The 20,137-nt window shown below is 38.6% G+C and overlaps 2 protein-coding genes across 4 annotated transcripts; one reads left to right on the forward strand and one right to left on the reverse strand.

The window, feature by feature from the left end:
* The first annotated feature begins 783 nt into the window (after positions 1-783).
* On the forward strand, positions 784-1,499 carry LOC129898970 (non-specific lipid transfer protein GPI-anchored 5-like). Its single transcript, XM_055973699.1, has 2 exons — positions 784-1,108; positions 1,290-1,499. The coding sequence occupies exons 1-2, from the start codon at positions 784-786 to the stop codon at positions 1,406-1,408; spliced, it is 444 nt and encodes a 147-aa protein (XP_055829674.1). The 3' UTR covers positions 1,409-1,499.
* On the reverse strand, positions 1,006-9,683 carry LOC129898969 (protein CDC73 homolog). Of its 3 annotated transcripts, none has more exons than XM_055973698.1 (4): positions 8,524-9,683; positions 8,253-8,335; positions 8,012-8,119; positions 1,006-1,100 (listed from the first exon to the last, which is right to left on the reverse strand). In XM_055973698.1, the coding sequence occupies exons 1-3, from the start codon at positions 9,530-9,532 to the stop codon at positions 8,030-8,032; spliced, it is 1,182 nt and encodes a 393-aa protein (XP_055829673.1). In that variant the 5' UTR covers positions 9,533-9,683; the 3' UTR covers positions 1,006-1,100; positions 8,012-8,029. The 3 variants fall into 3 exon arrangements, with proteins under 3 accessions (XP_055829673.1, XP_055829671.1, XP_055829672.1); XM_055973696.1 differs by lacking the exon at positions 1,006-1,100 and adding an exon at positions 6,875-7,194 and having other exon boundaries at positions 8,524-9,682; XM_055973697.1 differs by lacking the exon at positions 1,006-1,100 and having other exon boundaries at positions 7,858-8,119.
* Positions 9,684-20,137: the final 10,454 nt, after the last annotated feature.

Here is a 20,137-nt window from a genome sequence, read left to right on the forward strand (position 1 = left end):
CTAAGCTAAAATAGAGAGGAGAAGAATGCAATTATCTAATTAGAAATTTTAAAAATCTTGATTTAAGAATTGAACCGATTGTTAATGCAATACAGCCAACTCTTTAATATAGTAGTTAACAACTACAAAGTCCACAAATCAATTTCTTCTCGAGATCAAAGCTTGTCGTGTGGAAATGTTGTTGAACTATTGTTGGTGTTGAAATTGTGTTTCTCTGTAAAAAATTTGTTGCTGCTATGTAAATCTGAGGTTGCTGTTATGCAGAAATGATACTATTTGTACAGATTTTGCACTTACATTCTGCAGAAGGCTTGTAATTAAGCCGTACATAGATGTTGGTTCACGTGCCCCAATTTTTGCCTATAATTTTGCCCCTGATTTCAGCTCAAAGAAATTTTTGAACGAGTTATTAATCCATCTATTTATTAACACAATTTGTTTTAACCCGCTCATTTTAACCTTTAAATTCTTGAAGGTCTTAGTCTTGAACAGAATCCTCTGTTACGACTTACGACTTACCACCAAACAAATCGCATCAACTAGTCACCCATATAACTAACCACTACCCCAATTTTACCTAACTTCTATATATGTAAAATATGCCAAATGCTTATCAATGTCAATCTGTCATATAATTTCTTTTCTAGTCTTCCTCCCATCCACATCCTTTTTCCAATATAAACCAACAGTCATCCAGAAAGATTATTAGTATGTGATCAACCTTTTAAAATCAGAAACTCTTTTCTTCCTCCTCATTTCAGTGGGATTGATTTTTGCTAAAGGATGGCCCATCAAAGGTATGAAATGAGTCTTGCGTTGATTGTGTTCACGGTGATCTGGACTAGAGTAATTGCTCAAGAAAGCGATGACTGCACAAACGTGTTGGTCAGCATGTCGCCTTGCCTGAACTACATAACGGATAGCTCCTCGCCGCAATTCTCAGGTTGCTGCACGCAGCTTAGCACGGTGGTGGCTAAAAAGCCAGAGTGCTTGTGCCAGGTCCTCAATGGGGGTGACTCTAACCTGGGACTCAACATTAACCAGACTCAGGCTTTGGCCTTCACTACCGCTTGCAAAGTTCAGACTCCACCTGCTAGCCGCTGCAATGGTAAGAGAAGAGTATTCACTCTAAAATCCCCACTTATCAACACAAAAAGCATACAATCATATTTTACAACTACTACTATTACTACGCATCAATCTCGAGAATACTCCATTTGAATCTATAATAGATGAATCAATTTTGGGTTTACAAAAGTGCCTTAATATAATTCCATCAACTATGACAGGACGTGGATCTTCATCACAAGGAGGTTCCAATGATGCAATTTCAACCAATATGGCTGCTCTTTTTTCCCTATTCTTTCTCTTTATTGCTTCTTATGCTTCAATTATCAACATGACCTAACTTTCTCTACCTACCGTAGACTTTTCAGTGCATTGTATCTACTGTATTTTGTTAGTTAGTTTACTCTGTCATGAAAGTGGACTATTGCTGATTTGCCATTGTATTCTATATTCTACCGGCTAACTGTATCTTTTAATTATATTTAAAAGATACTATATAAATTGAGATAGAAATAAATATCAAATATAATTTACAAAACTTTTCTTATCATTATCTAACTATAACTTAAAAATAATCAAATATTCTCCTTTTTATGGTATGGATGATCTTTAATTATAAATAAAATCCTTTCGTAAGCAACAAAAAAAAGTATATTCTCCTTTTTGAATTTTTAATTGAAAAAAAGGTCAAAAATGTCCTTAAACTATTTGAAATAAACAAAAATGCACTCCGTTTATAGTTTAGTCCAAAAATGTCTTTACCATCAATAATTTGGTCCAGAGATGCCCTTATTGTTATTTAATGGATCAAAAATACCCCTATTATTACAAAATGAGTTTAAAATGCCTGTTTTCCGAATAAATATATATTTTTTTTAAAAAAAAACAAATCTTGCTCCTTAAAAAATATTACTTTTAAGAAACGTTACTCTTGATTTCTTTCTTTTTAAACCGCTTTAAGTAATAAAAATGTAGAAAATTATTTTATTTTTCATAATCTCATTTTATCAATTAAAAAGGAATAATTTCATGTAATCTAAATTTTAACGGATAATATATGTCATATATATAAGATCATAATAAATCCATCATTAATTTTTATTCAAATAACGATAAAAATAATTATAATAAAATAAAAAAAATAATTTTTTTTCTAATTGAAGTAGAATAAACATTTGCTAATAAAAGAAATATTATTAGGAAAAAAATGTGTTCAAAAAGTAAACAAATAATATATTTATTTGAAAAAAAGGGGCATTTTTGACTCATTAAATAACAATAAGGGCATTTACAGACCAAAATATTGACGGCAAGGACATTTTTGGACTAAACTATAAATAAAAAACATTTTTGTTCATTTCAAATAGTTTAAGAGCATTTTTGACCCTTTTCCCTTTTTAATATAGAAGTATATATGTACAACAAATTAAAAGTTGAAACATCTAAGGCAATTTTAAAAATTATTCTTAACCCTTGGGAATTACTACACTAGTTATAACAGAAAGTGTAGCTATCAGCTTGAGTACTGCCATCAAGAAAACAGTTTGCAAACACAACAACAACAACAACAACAACAACGAACCCAGTGTGATCCCACCATGTGGGGTCTGGGGAGGGTAGAGTGTACGCAGACCTAACCCCCACCTTAAAAGGTAGGGCGGCTGTTTCCGAAAGACCCTCGGCTTAAGAGAGAAGAACAAGGGAGGAGAAACAAGGAAAAACAAGACATAGGTCAGTAAAGCCAGGCATATAACAGACAATATAAAGATATAAATAATGAGAGCGATAAAGCGATAAAGTCAGGGTAGGAAAGATCGGGGATAAAGGGGCATTAACTACTATAGATAAAATAGGATACCCAAAGTAGACTGGGCCAACTAATATAAGCAGTAATCCCATGCAAAATCCTATGTTAAGACAAATGAGCGCGACTACGACTACTATGGAGAACCGATCGGCCACCTAGCCCACTATCTTAGTCTGAGTCCTCCATAGCCTCCTATCTAAGGTCATGTCCTCGGAGAGCTGCAACTGTGCCATATCATGTCTAATGACCTCTTCCCAATATTTCTTCGGCCTCCCTTTGCCCCTCCTGAAACCGTCCATAGCCAACCTCTCGCACCTCCGCACTGGAGCATCTGTGTCTCTCCTCTTGACATGCCCAAACCATCTCAGTCTCGCTTCCCGCATCTTGTCCTCCACCGATGCCACTCCTACCTTGTCTCGGATATCTTCATTCCTAATTCTATCCATCCTAGTGTGCCCACACATCCACCGCAGCATTCGCATTTCCGCGACTCTCATCTTCTGGACATGAAGTTTCTTGATTGGCCAACACTCCACCCCGTACAATAGGGTCGGTCTAACCACCACTTTGTAGAACTTGCCTTTGAGTTTTGGTGGCACTTTCTTGTCACACAGCACTCCGGAGGCGAGCCTCCATTTCATCCACCCTGCACTGATGCGGTGTGAAACATCGTCGTCGATATCCCCATCTTCCTGTATAATAGACCCAAGGTATTTGAAGCTTCTTTTCTTTTGAATGGCCTGGGTACCAAGCCTCACTTCCCCGTCAGCCTCACGCGGCAGGCCACTGAAACTGCACTCCAAGTATTCTGTCTTGGTCCTACTCAATTTAAATCCTTTAGACTCCAACGTCTGTCTCCAGCCCTCCAGCTTGTCGTTAACTCCGTTGTGAGTCTCGTCAATCAGGACTATGTCATCTGCGAACAACATACACCAAGGCACCTCACCTTGTATTTGTCTAGTCAATTGATCCATCACCAGGGCGAATAGAAACGGGCTAAGAGTCGATCCCTGGTGCAACCCCATCGTAACAGGAAAGTGCTCCGAGTCCCCCCCTACCGTCCTTACCCTGGTCTTAGCTCCATCATACATGTCTTTAATCGCTCTAATGTATGCCACAGGTAAACATTTCGCCTCCAAGCATCTCCATAGGACCTCCCTTGGAACTTTGTCATAGGCCTTTTCTAGGTCAATAAATATCATGTGTAAGTCCCTTTTCCGCTCCCTATACTGCTCTACCAATCTCCTTAAGATATGAATGGCTTCTGTAGTCGAGCGCCCCGGCATAAATCCAAACTGGTTCTCTGAAATAGACACACTACTCCTCACTCTCATTTCTATCACCCTTTCCCACACTTTCATAGTGTGACTTAGCAGCTTGATACCTCTATAGTTGTTGCAGCTTTGAATGTCTCCCTTGTTCTTGTACACGGGAATGATTGTACTCCACCTCCATTCTTCAGGCATCTTCGATGTCCTGAAAATGACATTAAACAGCGCAGTCAGCCACTCCAATCCTACCCTACCTGCATTCTTCCAAAATTCCCCAGGGATCTCGTCAGGTCCGGTCGCTTTTCCCCTGCTTATCCTACGAACAGCTCCCATAACCTCCTCAACCTTTATTCTCCTACAATACCCAAAGTCGCGACGCCTATCCAAGTGCTCCAAGTCTCCCAACACAAAGTCTCTGTCCCCTCCTTCGTTCAAGAGTTCGTGAAAGTATGACTGTCATCTCTGTCTAATGCACAATGAACAATAGTTGGTCCTCTGAGCTTCACTCCCAATTCTTGGAATAAAATAGTAACCTAAACTATCTCAACAGTTAAAGTAGCTAGGCTCCCGTGCTCTGCTTCTGCAGAACTCATAGCCACATCCAAAAAAAGATACCTAATAAATAAAATTAATTGCCTACGAGAAAGAACGTCCACAATTCACACCTTCTAAACAAGGGTGTGCCACAATAGCAGGACCTCATGGAACCTATTCAAAGACTATTCATCTAAGGGGACTGTATTTCTATTTATTGATGACATAGACAAGTTTATCAGGGTACTTTTGGATTTTGTCCAAGTCTCTTGGCTGTCCAGTTTTGTAAGATACGATTGTCATCTAATTTCACCTGGTGCAACACATCATGTTACTTGAAACATGCAAGTGTTACAAATTATACTGTTACTTGACTATGAAATTGTTGTACAGAAGAAAACAAAGAAAAAAACTATGCTACAGCTAACTCAGCATCATTCTTGAATATAGGAAAAAGTTGCAAAAATTCATGTGCCCATCTCAAACAACATACTTAGTGTAATCTTACAAGTGGGTCGGAAGTGAGCAGAGAGGCTATTTCCGGTAGACCCTCAACTCAAAAGAAGTGTAATCAAAGCAGGATTGACAAAAAAAACCAACAAAAAATTAGCAAGATGAACAAAGCAAAAAAGCAACAGGCAATAGCAAAAATTCAAGAATAAGATACTACACAAATACTAATAAAAAAGGTGAAGATGGGGAGAGGAGACTACCCCTACCTCTTCCACATAAAAGTTCTACAACACTTGACTACCTACTATCCTTTTACCTTAATACTCGACCTCCATACCTTCCTATCAAAGGTCATGTACCACACTCTTTATACAGAATAAACAATGTCCTTTTAACACTACCCACACTCCTTGACACTGGAACTAGCACCAATACGATGGAAGCATTTTTGTTTGGCTTGACTAACAAAGGTAAAAGCAGAACTTTCTGAAGCAAAAAGGCAAAAAAGACTGACAACACCTTATGAGGTTTGAGCAAGAAGTGCAAAGCACAATTCACAACATTAAAACATATATGAATTTAGCACTATAAGGATCAAATTGCAACTAAAGTAATTAATTTTAGTATCCTATATACAAATGACCCTTGTGGTCAGACCCTTCCCCGGACTCCGTGCATAGCGGGAGTTTTAGTGCACCGGACTGCCCTTTTTATATATATACACAAATGACATTAATCCAACTCCTCAAAGTTGAGATTGAAAGAACTGAACACATTGTATCGGGATCACTTTGTGCATCGTCAGGGTTAAGCTGACAGTTGCCTTTGCGGGTTCAACAGAACCCGATAGGTTTGGCGTAGACCCCTGTATTTGTGTCGAAAAAATCCATGTAATATGTATAGAAAATCTATCAAGAATCCAATAATCTTATTCAAAACCCAAAAACTCAAAATCTAAACTCCTCTGTGCATCATAATGTGAAGCACACGCTTCTATTAAGCGCATGAATTCAACTCTAGGTAAAAGGGGTGAACAAGAGGAAAAAGATGTCCCAAATCTCTATTGGAAATGGAGGGGGAAATGAAAAGGGACAATCAAATTTCAATGCTTCTTTTATCCCTTGTAACCATGGCTATGACGCATTCTCTATGTAAAGGACTCTCTAATCCTTGTACATTTACTAAATATTAACCAATGACAGGGATTACATTCCCGTTTACAAACGTGTCTTTGTTTCCTGCCCAAAAAAAATTTAAAATAAAAAAAGAAGATGAAAAACAGGTTTCTTCTAACCCTGCAAATGACATATTTTACAGATGTTGAAGAAATGTGGATCCAATTCTCAAATCCTACTTTGCCAAATCATTCAATTTTAGTAGTCTGGCAAAACATTACCTCTCAACTTAAAAGAAGAAGCAATTCACAAGATAACAAACATAATATTGAAGAGATTCTGTCAATTTGCAGCATTCCTGGCTCCTCTCTTTTTCTTTAGATGAAAAATGGATCATATTCTTTTCTAATGGGAAACAAAAAATGGAGTATACTAATTTTAATTCATCGAATAAATCAAAGAACTGCATTCCCACTAACTTTCCACGATCAACCCCCCCCCCCCCATTTAGGAGCTAAGTTATCCACCAGGTAAGTTTCACGACAATTGAGTAGACAAACAGGGTAGCTAATTCCAAACTAAAATCTACTAGGGATGCAAACAAAACTTGAACTACAGTATTATGGTGCTATTAGAACTCACCAACAAGCAACAATTCATCTAAAGCCAGTAAGATTCATACTTGTTTGATATGTAAAACTGATATTTTTTCACATGTATAATCTTTTTAAAATGTTTGAGATTTTATAGGATGTATAGTATAACACCACAAAGTACCCACTGGGGAGAGCTAAGGAATGAGTGTTTCACTTCATCCGAAATGTCAAAATAGTTTGCAGCAGACCTCCAATTTATGCATTAGAAGAGAATCCCATCGCCATCCCTTTTTACCCTCAGAACAACAATAGCGCTACTCATACCAACAACGGGTGGAACCTACGTGAACCTAGTCAAATACAAGCGGGAGAAAGTCAACATCCAATTTACAAAAAATATAAATGTATATATACATATTTCTATAAATTTGAACATAAAATGTGTTATTCTTGATGGCCTTATTCTTAAAACCTAGGATAAGACCTCATTGGCAGCACACTCCCTCTATCAGTGGTGTCCAAGATAAATAAATCTTGAAACAAACTCCAATACATTAAATACCTTGAATATGATGTACCAATAAATCATAATTATGTTCTCATGACACAACTCTCTTACATGCCGAAACTACTACTACTTCTAAGTTTCCAAACTAGTAAGGGTGCTATATGAATTATCTATATCCATACTGCTCCATTTGAAAAGTAACTCCTGTATTTATCTCCTTTAACTAGAAGATGAGAATCAGTTCAGATGACAAGAGGCCGAAGGTATTTTTGGCCCTGACTGAGTTCAGCACCAAGCATAAGGTTAAGTTTGGTTGCGACACAAACTACCAAGTTTCAAACACAGTCATAACTACAAGAAAGTTCCCATCACATTCTACAGCCAAATAACCTCCTTATAATGACACCATCAACCAGCCAAATAACCTCCTTATAATGACACCATCAACCAGCCAAATAAACAGCAAAAATGAGGAGGAAAAATGCTAAGCACCTAGCTTCTCAAGTTTGAAAATTGTTGCATCCTCTGGATACTATTTAATGAAGATATTTACTGGATAAAAAAAACAGAGCTTCTCAAGTATGACAAATCAGGATAATCATTGTTACAATCGAAAAGACGGTCACAAAGGGAAATACAACTTATAGCAAGTCGTCTACCTAGAAACTCAGCATGTATCAATGTGACCGAGACCGCATAAATTCTTCAAGTTTTTCCCACACCTCAAGTGCTGCAGCCCTGTCCTGGTGACGTTTGTTCTTACTTATCTGCAAATTCCATTTGCAATAGCATTAATAAGACATAATAACCGTACAGTATTAAATGCAAACTGTCGTCATCTGCACAAAAATTGCCGATTTTAAAGATGAGAGCAAAATGCACAATCGTTAATGTGCTAACCGAAATAATCTTGACATTCCATTGCTTCACAGTCTTTGCTGACTCCACGCTATCATCCTCAAAACGCAAGAAAAATCCTACAACTGTAACAAAAGCGAGCAAATCTAATTTCAGATTCCGAGTGAAAATTGACCCAAAAAATCACTACTTTTCTAGTTAAGAACAAACAAGATTACTCCGATCCTTTTAGGAAATAATATTGCAAGAGGCTATCATTATTTGACAAACAATATGACAAAATTCCAGCTGCACATAATCGTTCAAAACTTACTCCTGTTAAAGATCTCAACATGATCCTTAAAAGGCCAATCTTTGAATTGCCAGTCTTTCCCCAACACAAAAACTGCCACCACCCGGTCCCAATCCTCTGGCTTCAAGGCAGAAGGCTTATCTCTGACCTCATATGCTGTAACTACCCTATCCCTACTAAACTTCTTTTGTACCGTTATACAATCTGGTTTTGACCCCTTCATCTGCTTCAGTTTCACATCAGTTGGTATAAACACCCCATCCTCCAAAAAGTCCTTCACATTATAGATGGTGATCAAAGTTGAAAACGCACTGGGAACCAGAATAATCGGAACACCCTCCCCTATCTTACTCCCCTTCAAATGCATTTTCGCCTTGGGCCCTCCATCATATCCTATTTCATCACCGCCTCCATACCCTCTATCTATCCGATTCTTTGCAACCAACCCATCTTTTCTCTGCAACGATTCCGCCCGCTGCCGCTCCTCATCTCTTCGCAACGCAGAAGTAAAAACACTATAGAAATCCCGGTTCTTACAAAACAAAATCGATTCCCTGTCCTTCAAAGGCTTCTCTGCAGCTTTAATCAACTCAATAGGGTTTTGATTTTCCAAAACCCTAAAATCACCCAACCCATTCTCCTCATTGCCTGCAACACCAGCTGAAACAGAAATAGGAACTGAAGTATCATTAGGTTGAGGGAATTTGAGGAATTCAATGGAGTCGGAAGATGCAGTCTTTCCGGTGAGATAATCGAGAAGGGGTTTACGGTCAGGGAGGGTGACGGCAGGAATACGAAGAGAACGAGATTGCTGGATGTATTCTGTGTGTTTGAGGTGGTGATTGATGATGAAGTTGATTAGGGTTTCGAGAGTGTAGCGATTAGCTTGAACATGTTTAGAGCGATAAGCGGTTTCGATTGTGCAAGGGAAAGAGTAGTCATTGCCGAAACGGTAGTCGTCGCCGATGCGGACAATCTTGTGGAGCTCGTTGCGGATAGTGTACTCGCGGAGGAGTGTGAGGGGATCCATGGAAGATGGCCGTTAGGGATTGAAAATTGTAGCTGAAATTATGGGGCTTGGAGTATGTTGGACTAGTTCATAGGCTTCCCCATAGCTGAGTGCAAAATCTGTCATATTATAACAACAAAAAGAAGATAGTCATGTTATGTTTTCAAATAATTTTTACCATTGCTCAATTAGGGGCAAGGCAAAGGAAATGAGAAGGAAAATACATGGGAATCGAATTCTCATCAATACGGGGACGTGAGTAAATATGAACTAGTATTGTATGTAAAATTGTGGAACGAAACATGAATATGTATATATATCAAAGAGAAACAAGAACATTCAACAGAATCATAAGCATAACATAAAAGGACGTGATTGAATGAAACATAAATGAATCGTAACGGTATAACTGAAGACCGTGAGAGAAAATATAAAGTAAAGTTGGAGCTTTAAAAATCGTGAGGCGGGCCTTAACCAAATAGTCATCTTTCATAAATCATTAACTCATAAAAACAATCTTTTCATTTCATAATTTATCATACTGTTTAGATTAACCCGACATAACCACCATGGGAGCACATGGAGTCTGATTTCAACTCGATCAATTAAGCCACCTCATACCTTTCCGGGGGTGAGGTATACATGTCCTGTGGATCCATAATATAATACAACCTTACCATGGGCACATAGAGGAGTCACTCGAACCAACGGTACGATCCTTAATGTACGTCAACAAACGTAATTTTGGACATTCGTTATCTGAACTTATGCCTTCTCAACGTTAACTATTTCTCCAACAATATTATGAAATAGCCTGAAGCCCGTATATTATATTTTGGCAACACTTTATGTAAATATGTTTGGCTTGAAAGCCCATAAGTCATATCGTGGAGCTCATACTTGTTTATCATAAATAGTAACGTTTAACCTTTAAAAAATCATAGTATCCATAATTTTCATAGAAAATCATCAAAAATCATGGTTCATAGTCACATGAGACATGTCATAAGCGAAATCCTTAAGAGTAACCATCAAACTCAATTTTCGTAGAAAAATCATACTTTTCATTATTTCAAAATTCATTGGTGAAAATATAGAATCCATGAAATTTGAAATATCATAGGCATTAAATACTATCATGGTGTTTCATAAAGAATAAAGAAACTTCAAGACATGAGGGCTTAATCTAATCTTAACTCATTCATGGAAGACATTCGAAAATATGGGAACGTAATTGAAACTCTAGCATTGATCGAAGAAGAATCTCAGAAGTCCATTTTTGAACCTTGAGATAAGTTCTCTTAAAAATTCTAAGTTTTGATCATATATTATTGCTTAAGATTCATAATCATATGTTAGAATCACTACAAAATCGTAGGAGTATGCTTACCTTGATGTGAACGAAAGTATAATCTCTTTGATAGATAGTCAATTTTGATCAAAATCAAGTCTTGAACCCTATGAGTGAGTTCTTGAGAAGTTTTCTTGAAGTCTATGAATTTCATGAGTAAGAAGTATTAATTTGTGTTAAAATGAAGAAGTCATCAACGTTCTATAATTAATTATTACCCTGGATAATGAATGAACCTTGAATGAAGCTGGGTTCTTGAAAGTTTTTCTTTCTAGGATAAATTTTCGGAGTTAGGAGTGAATCACTATCTTGGGGTACTTTTATTATATTTTTCACTCCCAAGTCAAGAACCCAACGTCTTGGGCACACAGCAAGGCAGTAGCACTGCCTTTAGTGCACTATCGTGCAGCTGATGGTTTTGACGCACAACAAGGCAATGTTCAGTAAAATGGACATAATTTCTTGAACAAATATCATATTGACAAATAATTTATTGTGTTCAAAATTAGATTCAAATATCTTTAATTTGATAGATTATAGTCCACGTAACTCTTCGTATTCTAAGATATATACTTGTTTGAAGTTGACCCTCGTATAAATTACGATAAAAAACTTTATCGGTACAGAAATTTTCTGCTCAACTTTGTGTTAAAGTTTCCTTATGACCATAATTCATATCCAACACATTTCTCACACTTAAGACTTGACCTTTACACCTTGGTACCATCAAATTTATTGGGTTCAGATCTAACTACATACATAGAACGGTTCAAATCTTCGCCCAAAAGTTCGAGGTGTTACAATCGTTGACTAGTGGATCTTTATTAAGTTATATGTGTTTGAAAGTATATAATCACAAACATTTATTTATAAAAAAAAATATATGAAGATATTTGATTTTTCAATGCGTCGCCTTAGGATGATTCGGTATCTTATTTATGAACTACGACTTGTTCATATGGAAAGACTATGTAGCATTGGAGAAATTTTAATAGTGTTCATAACTTATACGATTTTCATATTTTTTTAAAAGATCTAACTTAAGAAATTTAAATTACATGTCCAAATAAAATTTTAATTTCATATCAATTTGATATTATATTATATGTCCAAACGGGCCCTAAGATTACCCGCTAAAGAAGCATCTTATTTGTCACTTTGAAACAAAAAATTGGCTAAATTGAATTTTTATAGGCTGATCACACAATTTAATAGAAATATAATCAATTTACAGAGGATTACATTTATGAAATATTTGACTAAATTGGTATACTTGAATTGCAAACATATTGATACTCTGAGCGTTGATCTTGTTACATGGGAGCCTCTAATTGGCACATACCAATAAGGAAGATTAGCTGAATATGGTTAGTCAATCTCTTCAAATGGAAAGTATTGTCGTAGGAAATAGCAGAAGAAAAGTATAATTTGGAAAACTTTCTGCTAGCCGAAAATCATTAACTAAGATCGGAAGATTCTATTAAAGAAGAGCTAGAAAGTGAAAGGAAGAATTTAAAAGGGGAACTTGGTTAGGAAAGAAGTCTCTTGAATTGCTTTGATTTGTCTTGAGTACAAATGTATAAGACCATCCTTATTTATACTTGTTTATGCATAGTTCTAAAAATTCTTCTAGATACATCGATAAGAAAATTCTAGTAATCTTATCTTCTAGCAATTACTCTAGAATATTTAGATGTTTCTTCAAGATAATGATCTATGTTTCTACACTAGGACATTCTACAAAAATCTATTTCAAAAACTCATCTTTAACTTTTTTCACACTCCCCCTTAAAGAATTTTTTTTAAACTACCCCAATCTTGTTGTGGATTAACTCAAATGAATCTTTTAGAAGTGACTTGGTGAAGATATCGGCAATATTCTCCTGACTTCGTACTTCCAAAGTATTTATAGTTCCATCAAGAACAATGATGTTCCACCTTAATGGGATTAGTTCTTGCATGAAATATCGAATTTTTTGCGAGCTTGATGACACTTTGGTTGTCTCCAAACATAACAACTTGTCCCCGTTGTTACGAATAGGCCAATGGAAAAGGAATTTGGGCCAGAAAACTTTGGGTAGTAACTTCGGAAAAATCTAGCCTAGGCCAAACTTTGATGAATTCTGAGTCAAGTGAGGTCTAAGGTAAACTTCTAAATGGTGGGGGATCGAATCTTTAATTTTATAATTCCAAAGTATTTATAGTTCCATCAAGAACAAAGATGTTCCACCTTAATGGGATTAGTTCTTGCATGAAATATCGATTTTTTTGCAAGCTTGATGACACTTTGGTTGTCTCCAAACATAACGACTTGTCCCCGTTGTTACGAATAGGCCATTGGGGAAGGAATTTGGGCCATAAAACTTTGGGTAGTAACTTTGAAAAAATTTAGCCTAGGCCAAACTTTGATGAATTTTGAGTCAAGTGAGGTCTAGGGTAAACTTCTAAATGGTGGGGGATCGAATCTCTAATTTTATTGAGTAAGCTGATAGCCAAGATGATACGAAGCCTTTACGTCTTTGCGGAATCGCATTCGGGCGAGTAAAACTCTTAGAATTGGACTTGGCATGAAGGGTATAATTTAATTCATCTTTGGAAGGGGGTGTGTTGTGAAATAGGCCAAAAACACTCTTGGCGCGATAGTGGCGCATCGCGCCACTGCGGCGCCAAGCCCAAATTTCCAGCAGTTGCAACCCGGGCCTAAAATTCCTGCTGTGCTAGTTTGTCTTAGGATCGTCATATCTTTTGACTCCGAACTCCAAAAATTACATTCTTAGTAGCGTTGGAAAGAAGACCCAATGACCTTTAATTTGGTAGGTCGTGGGCCACCCAGATTGTCGTCTTTCAAAAGATAGGGTCGTTAGAAGTCGACCCCTTAAACGAACTCATCATAAAACTTAGCCACGACTAACCTTTTGGACTTAGCTTGGTCCTAGGGGTCCTTTGTGACCCCACCTCACCTCCAAAACTCTTCAATTACTCAGGGACTCATCTTAGCTCATGCATATACTTCACAATAATAGAGTTCGACCCTATCCGAATACAAGAAAGGTTCGAATCTTAGGAAAAAATTTTAGGGGGGTGTTACAATATCTCCCCCTTGGGATCATTCATCCTCGAATGACGAGTAAACCAAGAATGGACTCGGGGCACAAATCACAATCAGACTTCGGTCAATCAACCAATCAAATTCTCAATTAACTTACTATCCAAACTCAAAATGCACAAACGAATTCAAGTCAAGAAAGTAGGCATTACCTCCAACATTCCCATCGATAGGCACGAATAGATGGGGATATTTAGATTTCATATCTTCCTCCGCTTCCCATGTGGCTTTCTTAACAAACTGATTTCTCCACAGGACTTTGACTGAGGCGGTCTCTTTGTTCCTTAATTTACGAATTTGGCGATCAAGAATTTGGACCGAAACCTCTTCATAGGATAAGCTATCCTTAACTCCAATACTATCAATGGGGACTACCAACGAGGGATCGCCTAAGCACTTCTTCAACATTGAAACGTGAAATATCGGATGAATAGAGGTGAGCTCCGGGGGTAACTCCAACTCATAGGCGACACTCCCAATCTGCCTCGCAATCTGGTAAGGACCAATGTATCTAGGACTAAGCTTCCCCTTCCTTCCAAACCTCATGACACCCTTCATAGGTGACACTTTCAAATACACTCAATCATCCACCTCAAACTCTAAGTCTCTCCTCTTCACATCGGTGTAAGATTTTTGGTGGCTTTGGACTGGCTTTAGCCTGTTTTGAATAACTCTCACCTTCTTCATGGCTTGGTGAACAAAATAAGGCCCAATCAACTCAACTTCACCAACTTCAAATAACCCAATTGGCGATCTACATCTCCGCATATACAAAGCTTCATAAGGAACCATTTGAATGCTTGCATGATAGCTATTATTATATGCAAACTCTATGAGAGGTAAGTGATCATCCCAATTTCCTTTGAAGTCAAGCATACAAGCTCTCAACATATCCTCCAATGTCTGAATGGTGCGCTCCGCTTGGCCATCCATCTGAGGATGAAAGGCCGTACTAAGGTTCACCTTTGAACCCAGTCCTTTCTGAAAGGATCTCTAGAATTGGGAAGTGAATTGAGCTCCTCGGTCTGAAATGATAGACAAGGGAACCCCATGCAATCTGACGATCTCCTGAATGTATAACTTTGCATAATCTTCTGCAGTGTCAGTGGTCTTAACTGCCAAAAAGTGGGTTGATTTCGTCATTCTATCCACAATCACCCAAATCGAATCATGTTGCTTTCGGGACCTCGGTAAACCTGTGATAAAGTCCATATTAATCATCTCCCACTTCTATTCTGGGATTTCTATATTTTGAGCCAAACCACATGGTCTTTGATGCTCAACTTTCACCTATTGGTAATTCGGGCATTTGGAAATGAATTCTGCAATATCTCTCTTCATCCCACTCCACCAATAGATATCCCTCAAGTCATAATACATTTTTGTAGAGCCCGGATGAATAGAGTATCTGGAACTATGCACTTCGGCCATAATTCTCTCTCGAACATCACCGACAGCAGGTACACACAACCTATTTTGGTACCTTAACACACCATCTCCCCCTTTGGTAAAAACCATCACCTCTTGTTTGTGAACAACTTCCTTCAATTGGAGAAGGACGGGATCCTGATCTTGTTTCTCATTTACCTCTGCCACAAGTGAGGATGCAGACCCATCCTGAACATTAACTCCACCTTCATTGTTCTCTTCAAGACAAACTCCCAATCAGGCTAATCTATGTACCTCCTTCGCCAATTCTCTCCTTCCCTTCTCCACATGGGAAGTGCTACCCATAGACAACCTGCTAAGAGCATCAGCAACAACTTTAGCTTTACCCGGATGGTAGAAGATGCCCATATCATAGTCTTTGAGTAGTTCGAGCTATTTCCTTTGCCTCAGGTTGAGTTCCTTTGGGCTAAAGACGTATTGTAAACTCTTGTGATCGGTGAACACATTAACATGCACTCCATACAAGTAGTGGCGCCAAATTTTAAGGGCAAATACCATAGCTGCCAGTTCAAGGTCATGAGTTGGATAATTCCTCTCATGAACCTTAGGCTGTCTTGAAGCATAAGCTATCACCTTTCCCTTCTGCATCAGCACACAGCCCAAACCAACTCTAGATGCATCACAATAGATCACAATACCTTCTGTTCCATCGACCAAGGTTAGAATAGGAGCAGTGGTTAGCTTGGTCTTCAATTTCTGGAAACTCCCCTCATAAGCATCGTACCATTGGAACTTAGCCTTCTTTTGGGTCATCTTGGTCAATAGTGATGATATGGATGAAAATCCCTTTACAAACCTTCGATAATAGCCGGCCAAACCCAAGAAGCTTCTTATCTCTGTCGGGGATGTGGGTTTGGGCCAATTCTTCATTGCCTCAATCTTCTGAGCATCAACCTAAATACCATCTCCAGATACAATGTGGCCTAGAAAAGCCACTGATGCAAGCCAAAATTCACATTTGGAGAACTTTGCATACAATACCTGGTCCTTCAGAGTTTGCAAGACAACTCTAAGATGATGGGCATGCTCCTCTTCATTCTTGGAGTAAACCAAAATATTGTCTATGAATACAATCACAAACATATCAAGGTATGATTTAAATACTCGGTTCATGAGATCCATAAAAGCTGCAGGGGCATTAGTCAACTTGAAAGACATCACCAAGAACTCAAAGTGGCCATAGCGGGTCTGAAAAGCTGTCTTTGGGATATCACACTCCCTCACCTTCAATTGATGGTAGCCCGATCTTAGTTCTATCTTTGAGAAATAAGTGGCACCCTGAAGTTGATAAAATAAGTCATCTATTCTAGGGAGAGGGTATTTGTTCTTTATGGTGACCTTGTTCAGCTGCCTGTAGTCAATACACATTCTAAGAGACCCATCTTTATTTTACACAAATAGGACCGGAGCACCCCATGGTGAGACACTCGGCCTAATAAATCCCTTATCTAACAAGTCTTTCAATTGTTCTTTTAACTTAGGCGGAGCCATTATATATGGAGGGATTGAGATAGGATGGGTATCAGGAAGGACATCAATCCCAAAGTCGATCTCCCTATCAGGAGGGACTCCAGACAGATCTTCAGGAAAGACATCAGGAAACTCGTTGACAATCAGAACCGACTCAAGGGATGGAGAGTCAATACTGTCATCTTTCACTCGGACAAGGTGATAAATACACCTTTTTGAGATTAGCTTCCTGGCCCTAAGGTAGGAAATAAACTTACCCTTAGGCACGATAGGACTAACCTTCCATTCTATGACAACCTCGTTCGGGAATTTGAACTTAACAATCTGAGTCCTACAATCAATAGAAGCATAACAGATATAAAACCAGTCCATGCCTAGGATCACATCAAAATCAACCATGTCCAACTCAACTAAGTCAGCCAAGGTATCCCTGTGATGAATTGACACAGTGCAATCTCTATAGACTCTCTCAGCTAAGATAAAATCACCGACAAGAGTAGCTACACTGAAAGGCTCAAGGAGATATTCGGGAATTTTATTAAACTTACTTGCTACGTAAGGAGTCATAAAAGATAGGGTGGCATCTGAATCCATCAAAACATAATAGTCAAGAGAAGAGACTCGAATCATACCCTTCACGACGTTTGGAGAGTTCTCCTGATCTTGACGACTACCCATGGCATATAGTCGATTTTTACCTCCGCTCGTATTTGAAGCAGTGCCCCTCTGATTACCTCTAGCTGGTGGTACGGTGGTAGAATAGTGGGATCTGTTCCCCCATGCTGGACACTCCTTCTGAAAATGGTGTATTTTGCTGCATTTATAACAACCAACCCTTCCCGCTCTGCACTCTCCCAAGTGGAGCTTACCACACTTGACGCATGGTGGCTTCCCTTGCGAACCTTGACCCACGCTAGCTTAGGATTGAGAATCCTGGGGTCTAAAATTCTGGCAACTCTATCCCTACCGATCATACCTATTATGCGGCATAAGTGCACTGGCGGTAGATGAGGCATAGTTGGAAGGCCTCTTCTGGAAGAAGGACCTGTTGCCCCTATTTTACCTCTGTTCGTTCTCATGCCCAGCTGATCTTACCTTCTTGCTCAGATGCTCCTCTCTGTCTTTTGTCTTCTAATCTTCCACCTATTGAGCGTACACCATTAGTCTTAAAATATCCATATCGGAGATTAACAATGCCGCTTTGCACTCTTTCTTCACATGTCTTCCTAAATAAGAGACAAATTTCCTCATCTTCGACCTTACATCTGGGATCATCTCTGGAGCATACCTGGACAGCTGGATGAACTTCAGGTTGTACTCCTTAACAGTCATGCCTTCTTGTTTCAGATTCACAAACTCCTCTACTTTTGCTTGCCTCAATTCTCGGGAAAAGAAGTGGTCAAGAAAGGCTCCCTCAAATTCATCCCATATAGCAGGTTCAACATCCTCACCTCTTCCTTGCTCCCATTGGTTATACCAAATATTTGCCACATCTTTGAGTTGATAGGACACCAACTCAGCCCCCTCAATCTCTGTAGCATGCATAGCTTTCAGGATTTTCCACATCTCATCAATAAAATTTTGAGGGTCTTCATCAACCTTAGAACCCGTGAATGCCGGTGGATTCATTCTCAGAAAGTTTCTAATTCTGGTAGCAGCAGACGACTCTTGAGAACTAGAGCTAAGAGTTGGCAAACTCTAGTTACCATTTTGGGTAGCCACTAATTGAGTGAGCATGGCAATCGCTCCTCTAAAGTCTGCTTCCAAAGTTGGTGCAGGTGGAGTAGTAGGCATTTGAGGTGCCTCCGCATACCTCGTCGGGCGGCCTCTAGCCCTCGATGGGCATACCTTTGACTGTGATATCCCTGCATTATCAGCATTCCTCTGGCTAGTAGTACGTTTAGGAGGCATTGTCTGTAATGTATAAACGCACGAATTAGAAAGGAAGTTTATAAAGTTTAACTCTATCGCACGAATTCAGAGTGTGAAAGAAGTAAAACAATTCTTAATGTTTTATAGCCTCTTGATTATAAGTGTGGTGCACAACACACCCATAAGCAAGACTCTACTAGATACTGATTCATAGACTCTCTAGGACTCTTGAACTCTGTGCTCTGATACTATGTTTGTCACGCCCCGGGAGGGTACTATAGGCGTGACCGGCACTCGAAAGCCATTTTTGACTTCCAAGCGAACCACCTAGTCCAGTTACACATTCATTCATTCACATTCTCTCAGCAGAAGATTCAATCATAGGAATACTATTCATAATTTAGGGCTGAAGGCCAAACAACTATCAAATCAACAAACAACTATAATAAAACTACTCAAATGAACAATTCAATATTCCCACGCTCTGGTCTATGAAGCCTCTATCAACAATCTGGGAGGTGCCAATGACAAGCCCATGGCTACCAACAATCAAAATAAAGGAAACAAAACAAGAAATAAAGAAAGTCTCGACATCCTCCGGAAACTAGGAGGACTCACCAACTGGCTGGGAGTGAGTAGATCTTCAATGGTGCGCCGGTTGATAATCTCTAGTACCTGTCTCTGCATCATAAAACGATGCCAAATGGCGTCAGTACATGGAGTGTATGAGTATGTAAAATGGCCGAATGAAATAACATTAGAAAAGGTCAAACCAACTCGGAAATCTCAACTCAGAAGGAAGAACAACTCAATCAAGCATCCTAAGTCTAAACAAGAATATGGTTTAGACGGGACCAAATCACTTACAATTCATCAATCCGATTCAGAGTACTATTAAGACCTATATGGGAGTTTATCTTACCCGACAACCATCACTTATGAGCCAGTGAAAGTATAACAAACCGACGTTGTTGCCACATCCGTTCATACTTTGCCAGGATATGAACGAATCAATCAATCATGGATCCAATCCAACCGAGTCCTATAATGTCAGGACAATAATTTTGGGAAAACATCTGACTTTAACAGTTCAATCCCCTCCTACATTTGGCAGCGTAGTTATTGGGTTCGAGTATGGACTATACTCTTGCCCAATTCGGTGCTCGATACTCCTCCCAAGACTCAATGCTCATAAAACTCCATCCAATCAACTCAATCAAATCATATCAACAAGTCTCATTACAACCTTGTCAACTCATCAACTCTATCACAATCAAACCTCTCCCAATCATACAATTCGATTGATACCAATTATATTTTTCAAGAGTAGATTAAATATGCATTTATAACAACATACAAATCTATCCAACCGTTCCTC

The sequence above is a fragment of the Solanum dulcamara genome, chromosome 8 (assembly GCF_947179165.1).
Source record: "Solanum dulcamara chromosome 8, daSolDulc1.2, whole genome shotgun sequence".
NCBI lineage: Eukaryota > Viridiplantae > Streptophyta > Magnoliopsida > Solanales > Solanaceae > Solanum > Solanum dulcamara.